General features: G+C 38.7%; 1 protein-coding gene across 1 annotated transcript; it reads right to left on the bottom strand.

Annotated features, from left to right (window-relative positions):
- Positions 1 to 528: 528 nt before the first annotated feature.
- si:ch211-254p10.2 (solute carrier family 40 member 1) lies at positions 529 to 7,274 on the bottom strand. The gene is made up of 8 exons (XM_017463319.3): positions 7,172 to 7,274; positions 6,587 to 6,654; positions 6,318 to 6,477; positions 4,963 to 5,078; positions 4,683 to 4,809; positions 4,252 to 4,506; positions 2,650 to 3,315; positions 529 to 820 (listed from the first exon to the last, which is right to left on the bottom strand). The coding sequence occupies exons 1-8, from the start codon at positions 7,272 to 7,274 to the stop codon at positions 561 to 563; spliced, it is 1,755 nt and encodes a 584-aa protein (XP_017318808.2). The 3' UTR covers positions 529 to 560.
- Positions 7,275 to 8,739: the final 1,465 nt, after the last annotated feature.

Raw genomic sequence — 8,739 nt, 5'->3', positions numbered from 1 at the left:
TGTTGGATAAACCCTGCTTTTTCACAGAGGCATACAAAGCTGTTTTACAAGAATAAAACACAAGTGATAGAAAGAAATGGTAGAAAAGTTCAAGATCTGCGTCAAAATCACATGACATGTATGTACAGTGCAGCTTTACATTTTGTGGCCGGTGATATTTAACACCAAACACAAATCCATTAAGGATCGCATCCTATTTATCCACTGAGAATTCCTTATTCCTTAGAATCCAGCCATTCATCCTGATATTATATATGTTTGTGTATGGTACTTTAAACCGGAGAACACCCTGGACCATTTGAGAACACAGCAGCTCTCAGAAAACTTCACAAAGTTCACTTCCATCAACATCCATGAGGTGGTACTGTTTCCTGTTCTGAGTCACCATAGCTGGGGTGCTGTGGCTAAACACCTATAAATGGCACACAGACAGGCAGCTGGATATGGAGCTGTGAAATGAATTGTCATTGAGACAGCTGTAGTAGTTCAGTATTCACTGCAGCGTGCGAGACACACATCAATTTAGGTGTCTGCACCTTTATGTCATACAGAGGTGTGATTTATGTATCGAGGCACTGTTTCCTCTTAGCCTTCCGGGTATACAAGAAGTACATGATGTGGCCTGCAGTAATGAAAAACACAGAGATGATGACGAGAATACCAAAGTGTTGTGGCTGTGGTGCAAAGATCACCATGAGGAAGTGTAGCAGATCCATCATGTAGTTTATTGAGCTCTGGACTCCATTTACAATGCCACGCTCAGACTCACAGATGGTTTCCTGCAGAAGCTGAGTTACTGTCAGGTCAAATGACCACAGGCCTATAAATAGAAGAGCGAGAGATAGAGTTGTGAACATCAGAGGCCACATGCATTCAGTTATGAATTTCACTCAGTGTTTTTGAGTAAGAGTCTCCCAACTTAGCACATCATGATTTGGCCATTTTATTAAAAAATTCTACAGAGCTATCAAATTACAGTGGATCTCCTGTGCACATGCCTTTTCAAGCCATTCCACAGGTTTTAGATAGGATTTTGACAACGAGTTTCAGTCATTGAAAAGTTGATGAGTTCAGTTTGATATCATAGACTTAAAGTTAAAACTGTAATGATGCTCATACTCAAGTACAATTAGCACTATCTGATGCTAGAATATAAAAGAGGAATGATTTATATTCTCATTATTCGGTGTCAGTGGATGAGGATGGGCTCCCTTTTGAGTCTGGTTCCTCTTCCTCATGTTGCCTCAGGGTGTTTTTTCCTTGTCATCCTCGCCTCAGGCTTGCTCATTAGGTATAAATTTAAATTTGTGAAAATGTCCTTTGTTAAAAGTGCTATATTAATAAAATTGAACTCAACTGAGTTGAATTAGGTCTGAGCTCTGACTGGGCCATTCCATAATGTTGCTCTTCTTCTTCTGAAACCATTCCTTCATTCACTTGGATTGTGCTTTGTGTCATTATTGTGCTGAAAGGTGTTTAACACAGGCCAGCATATTGTGTGCCAGAATAGACTGATATTTTGAGTTATCCGTGATTCACTTTATCTTGACTAGGGCCCCAGTCCCAGCTGAAGCTGATACTGCCACCACCATGCTTCACCATGGGTATGGTGTCCTTGGGGTGACAAGCTGTGGGGGTTTTATTTTGTTTGTTTTTTTAAACTAAACATATCTTTTAGAATTATGCCCCAAAAATTCTACCTTGGTCTCATCAGACTGTAACACATTTTGTCACATGGTTTGGCAAAAGTTAGGTGGACTTGTATGTTTTCATTTTCATATGAAAGGGCTTCTGTCTATCCATCCTACCCCATAGCCCACACATGAAGAATATGAGAGATTGTTGTCATATGCATGAAGTGACCAGTTCTTTCCAAATATTCCTGCATCTCCTTTAATGTTGCTGTATGTCTCTTGGAAACCTCTCTGGTTTTCGTCTTGTTCATATGTCAATTTTGAAGCGACCTCCTGTTTCTGGTAATGTCAATGTGGCACCCTATTATCTCCACGTGTTGATGATGGCCTTCACTGTGTTCCATGGTACATCTAATGTTTTGCGGGGGGGGAATTGTACCCCTCTTCTGATACTGATCTACAGTGAGATTCTGTACATGCTTTGTAATCTCTTTGAGGACCATGGCTTCAGTCAGATGAAATCAAGAAGATGTCAAGACAATCCTACAGAAACAGCTGGTTTATGAATTTGGGGTTAATCAGAATTACTTCACTGATGACAGGTGTATAATATTTCTTTTTGAACATGAGTTTGAATGTGATTGTGGTTCATTCTGAGCACAGTCAGATGCCCCATCATAAAAGGGTGTGCAACCCTGTGCAACTAAGTTAAAACAGGGTTTTTTTTTCTTTTCCTTTTCCTAAAATGTTTCTATTTATTCTTCACTTGAATTTTCTTGGTTGCTATATCACATTAAAGGTGGAAAAAATATCTGACATGATTTGTTTTGGTTTCTTTTTTTCTACATCACAAAAACCTGCAATTCAACAAGACTTTCTATTGTGTGGACTTTCTATATCCACTGTATCTCATCTCAGTTCTTAACTATATCAACACTAATTAACACCAACTGTAAATGCAAAGTGTTCAAGGTTTGAGCTTAAAATGGATGCTCTAAACATCCAGTCTTCTCACCAATTCGAGCTGTGATGACTCCTAGGAACAGCAGAGAGATGGACACATAAGACTCAGGTGCTGGCGCTGTTGGTGCATTTTCAAACAGCACTGTATTGTTGGTCCAGTGTATTGAGGAGCGGTCAGGCAGCAAAGGCTGGTTGTTGCCCCACTGCAGCAGGTATCCATGTCTGCTGTGTCCTCCTCCATTCATCCCTCCCATGTCTGAGGCATTAGACTCTTTTAAGATGCTGAGGTCCATAGGGCTGCCGGGGGCAAACACAGAGCATATGCACAATAGCAGACAGAACAGATGCAGGCAGCTGGAGATCAAGCCTGTTTTGATCAGGCCATAGGCTTTGCGGAGATTGATGAACAGAACTGTACCCAGCAGGCCAGCCATGGCTGAGACACCCATCAGCAAGCTGAGAAGGGAACCACTGATACCTTGTGTATATGCATAACCTGTGGTGATACAGTCAAAGCCCAGCACAGTGGTGTAGAGGAAGGCGAGGCCCAGACCTGCCAGGAACACAGGCTGCCGGTAATAAGCTCTCCAGCCCTCTCTGCAGGTGCTAAGAAGCCTGCGCAGGCGTTGCAGACATGGTGGCAGGCTAGTACTCTCTCTCAAATGCAGACCTTCGTTGTCCTCAGTGAAGGACGCTGTCTGTCTTAATGAACTCTCACCTGCATGATGAAGAAGAAAAATATTTACTACTCTAATGCAAATGCTGTGATTTCACAAACTCTTCACCCCTTTTCCATTCTCCAGCCTGTAGGTTTGTCTAATTCTAAGAATACCTTTGACATAAGTTACTTTGCAGTCTGTCTAATGTATATGACAGAGAACATGGCCACAGGACCTTTATTTTTTATTTTATATCTCTCTATATAAGCATTTTAACTTAGTTTGACTAGCGGCTATGATGCTAATGTATCAGTTCCCTTCATAATATATTATACAAACCGTAAAATAATGATTATACAACAATTAGTATAATCCACTAATTTGTTTGGATGAGTTGGGTTCCAAGAGCGCAACAGGAAAACATACTGAAACTGGTACTACTATACAGTAGAGTTAGCAACATCATCATTGGAAGCTCATCAGAGAAAGATGAAAAGGAAGAAGGAAAGGGAAGCCAGCTAGCCAACAAGCTATCAGTCAATCTGGCTTCAGGATCTATTTCCATTCACAGAGTAAAAATTAACAAATTATGTAATGGTATTATTTAATAATGTAAGTACCTTATCTAAAAGGAATAAGTCAAAAGACACTGACATACTGTAAGCTCAAAACTTAGTGCCTAAGTAGATATCTACATTGAAGTAAAATAATAGCTTCTTTTTTTTAACCGTAAATAAATATAGTTAAGATGACCTTATTGAAATCAGTGCTACGGATTCTCACCTGATCTGGATTTTCAACCACCTTAAAGAAAGCCACTTATGTCATAGTATTTAATCATTTGGCTGATTCTTAACGAGACATTTTGCTACTTTGCTGTACATAAAGATACAGTACATACAGTACATGTTCACATACAGTGAAAAACATGTCTTATTAAGTGTAGTGTGACTTCAAAGTCTTGTTATTATAGCATATTAGATCACACCCATTACCTTGTGAACTCTTCCTTTCCCTCCTCTTCTCCAGATAGCATTGTTCCTCTACCATGGGCAATTTGACTGAAAGTGCTGGTACAATGCGATACACTCTAGAGAGGAAGACAAACTCCACAATCAAGGAGACCAGATTCCATCCCAGGATGAAGCCACAACCCACCACATTTGAGGCCAGGGTCATGACCTGACCCACAGCCAGCGGAGCCAAAATGTTGGTCACTTGGTCAATGCGTCGCATGGTGGCGTTCATCCCTACAGCAGCATTAGAGCAATTTCCTTTGTATGTGGCCAAAAAACAACTAATACTGATGATACAGATGTCACCCAAAAATGTTATTGGAATGATGCACGCACAGCATATTAGGTTATTATAACGTGTATATGTTTCCATCATGAACATTTTGAATGCACGTGGATTAGGATCTTACCCGCTAGGTGGCCACGGTTGTAGCCAGTTATGACCACTATCCAGTCTCTCTGTATGGCAATGTTGAGGGCTGTGCTGGCGAGGTTCGCCACATCTGCCAGGACGATCACCACCGTATAACAAACCACCTTGTGTGAGTCATGTGATTCAACATGTTACAACACATACTACATTAGTGCAACTGCAATTCTTATTAACAGTACTGATAGCAAAATAAAATACACCAGTATTAACACATGGAGCACGTATAAATATGTGAAGAAACCATAGCAGTTACTCACAGTTAACCAACCATTCCAGATTTGCTCAATCCACTTTTTGTATGAGAATACCAACATAAGCAAGATACTACATGCTGTCAGTGAGATGTTTTGAATGAACAAGGATGCATGAGCCACTGCAGTGAAGAACATAGAGGATTAGTTCAGTGCTTAAAAACAAGAACAGTACTTCATATGTTTTGTAACCCCTAACATTTAAATGAAACACAAGCAAATGTCAAACAAATGTTAATTAAAGAAAACAGCAAAAAAAAAATTTGCTTGGTTCATAAGTATTCACCCCTTGAAATCAATACTTGGTAAAATAACCTTTGGCTGCAGTTACAGCTGCAAGTATTCTGTGATATGTTTTTATCAGCTTTGCACATCTATATCCTGATAAGTTTTGCACATTCGTCTGGCAAATGGCTCAAGCTCTATCAGACTGGCTGGAGACTACCGGTGAACTGCACCAGCACCATTGTCTTACCACCAATTGAGGTCTAGGATTTGACTTGGCAATTCTACCACAGTCAGGTTCTTGGTTTTGAAGAACTCCAGTGTAGCTTTGGCAGCATGCATGGGGTTGTTGTCTTGTTGGAAGTCTCAAGTATATTGCAGACAGGAACAGGTTTTCTTCTCAGATTGCCATGTATTTGGCTTCATCCATCTTGCCTCAAATTTTACCAGTTTTACAGGTGAGGAAGTACATCCCCAAAGCTACCAATAACATGCTTCACTGTGAGGTTTGTGTTCTCAGGGTGATGAGCATTGTTGGGTTATATAATACTTTGTGCCAAGACCAAAACTATTTTGGTGTCATCAGAGCATCTATTTTTATCCAAAATTGGCTTTCATCTCACCACTCGAAGAAGCTGGGCTATGGACACGTTTGAGCTATGGATGTATCCAACTCCTTCAGAGTTACCCTTGGCCTTGGTTGCCTATTTGACTAATGTCCTCCTTACCTTGTGACTGATTGTTGGTGGATTGCCTCCTGTAGTTATTCCATATATGTTTTTTTTTAAATAATGGATTTAATAGTGCACTGTGAGATTTTCAAAGTTTTATATATGTTTTTATAACCCAATCCTGATTGATGCTTTTTTCCAGCACTTTATCCCTTGGTTTGATAGCTCCTTTGTCATTATGATGCTTATTGTTTATGTATGATATGTTCTCTAATAAACTCAGGGGCATTTAAGCAATAGGTATATTTATATTGTGATCATGTGACACTTTAATTGCACACAGGTAGCCTCTGCTCAGCTAATTATGTAACTTATGCAAGGCACTGTACATCAGCTTGAGGACTAAAAGACTTTTTCAAGTGCAAGTTATAATGACACAGAACAACAAATCCAAAAATATACTACCTTTGTTTCTTGGGTTACGGTCCACCCAGTCTCCAATTAGAGCACCTAATAAAAGCACAGAACCAGCCAGCACCAGCCCAAAGATGGCAGTTAACAATAAGTTATGTCCGTACAGCTCAATCAGAAAGACAGAGATGGCAAAGTGCCACATACGATCACCCTGGCATGGAAGCAGAGAGACACAAAATAATGACAAATGCAGCAGAGAATAATGACAAATACAGCAGACAATAAACACTGAACATTTATATTTTAACATGGCTTCTTACCCACATTGACAATGCTCCACTGACATATATGAGGAACTTGGGGCCTGTGAGGTAGCTGAGCGCTGATCCTGAGAGACAGGGAGGTTTGGGGTTTTTGTTACATCTTAAAACATCTTAAAAGTCTTAGGTTATTCAATTATTCATCTAAAATAATTTTATTCATGAACATAGCTGGTATGTCATTAATAAAAGCATGTCATTACAAGAGGAATGCAAGTCTGGACTCGCCTGTAGGTCCTGGGAGTTTTAACAATTTAAGTCTGCCAATTCAGTATTCATTCCATTAATATTCAGTGGGGTCACTGTGGATCTGGATCCTATCACAGTAAAGATTGGATGCAGTGCAGGAATACACCCCAGATGCAACAGCAGAGCACCATATACACAAACACTCACACCTAGGGACAATTTAGAGTATTCAACCTGCCTACCGGCATGTTTTTGTTTTGTTTTGAGTGGTGACAAGAAACTGGAGAACCCAGAGGAAACCCATGTAACACAGGAAACCCACATGAAACTCTGAGTAACAGAGATGCTTGATGAATGCCACTGTGTTCTTTTGTTGGACTGGTTGAAGTTTCTCACCTGATTTACCCTTTTTCTTCTTTTTTTGTGCCACTTTGGTGTCATTGTTCTCATTGTCTATCATTACACCGCCACACTGAGGTAAATCTGCTCTCAAAGACATGCTACAGAAGACAAATACAGCTTTCAATCTGACAAGGCATAAACCACAATCTGTAATATACAATAGATAGAATAGAATAGATTACATATATATATATATATATATATATATATATATATATATATATATATATATATATATATATATATATATATGGAGACTTTTGACTTAGTATAAATAGTTTACGTATAAGTGGTGAAGTATAAGACTACAGTATATAAATGTTCTGATACATCAGTTTATAATTTAATTCAATATGTTTAAACTTCCCATGACAATTTTATTCATAACGCTCTGAATTTCTCTGGTTTACAGTAAAACAGCCAAACAGCCAAAATACTTCAAATTAATTGGTAATACTTTAGCGGTTCCCTTTACTGACGTTACAAACCATTATCTTCAGCGTTAATACACCACAAGCAACACTAAGAATGTAACATATTAATTTGTTTTTTTCTTTCTAAAAAAATCTACACAAGTCAATGCAATAGGCCACAATGGCAACACCTTAATGAACATGTTTGGAGTTGTTAACTGACAAAGTACATAACCAATATTTAAACTTAGAGACCAGAGTGTAGTATGTTATCAAATTTTAGTAACATTCCGTGCACTTTTTTTGCTTTCATTGAATACATTGAATATTACAAATGTACATATTATAAATGTTATTCGATGGAGGTGTATTAAGTGTAACATTTAAACAAATGTCGCCGAATACATGTATTATCTTGCTTTGTTACTTTGTAACATTACATACAGGTTATAATGCTCAGTTTAATATTTGTTAATGTTAACCACTGCAGTAAATAATATTAGTTAACCGCACCTTAATGTACAACTTTACCAAATAAATAAATAATACAGTTTCCAGATCTAAAATATATATACTCATTTACCTCGAGCATAAAAAGCCAAGGATCAGTCCCTGAAGCCAACACAAGTCACCTTTTGAATACGGAAGTGCTCTGGCTTGTTCCTGCTTTATATCCAAGTCCTGTGTCAAGATTGTAGTGTCTTTGCCATGTGTTTCTGTTACAGGGACATGACCACAGACCTGAATTTGCAGTCAGAGTAGGAGTGCTAACATAACAGTGTATGAGGACGTCATTGTATGAAAGTGCCAGAAAAGCAAAACAGGCCATACGGCCTGACAAAGGCAGCATATTCCAGAGCATGTGACCACCAGAAGGGACAATGTCACTGACGACCCCCGAGCATTACAAACAAGTGGTGGAATGAGAGTCACCTTGTGTCTATTCCTTCCATAGAGATCTTTGCCTTGAGTAATAATTACTGTTTTATTTTATTTTATTATTTTTTTTAAGTTTGTGCACTTAAGTTAAAAAAATTTTTGTGCAAGCACTTATGTTTGAAATGGTCCTCTGACATTGGTAATCTGACATGCTCATGTCAATTTCTCCTTTACAATATCAGAAGGATTTGTCCATTTCTATCCACACAG

This window comes from Ictalurus punctatus, chromosome 1 (assembly GCF_001660625.3).
Source record: "Ictalurus punctatus breed USDA103 chromosome 1, Coco_2.0, whole genome shotgun sequence".
NCBI lineage: Eukaryota > Metazoa > Chordata > Actinopteri > Siluriformes > Ictaluridae > Ictalurus > Ictalurus punctatus.
The sequence above is the reverse complement of the archived record's forward strand: the minus strand, read 5'-3'. Positions and strand labels throughout refer to the sequence as shown.

What these genes read in the sequence shown, in the direction of transcription:
- si:ch211-254p10.2 (XM_017463319.3), bottom strand. Translation starts at nt 7,274, where the DNA reads ATGTCTTTGAGAGCAGATTTACCTCAGTGTGGCGGTGTAATGATAGAC. An exon ending in GTGGAGCATTGTCAATGTGG is followed by an intron (nt 6,478 to 6,586) that starts GTAAGAAGCCAT and finishes CTTCCATGCCAG; the next exon opens with GGTGATCGTATGTGGCACTT. An exon ending in CAACCGTGGCCACCTAGCGG is followed by an intron (nt 4,507 to 4,682) that starts GTAAGATCCTAA and finishes ATGCTGCTGTAG; the next exon opens with GGATGAACGCCACCATGCGA.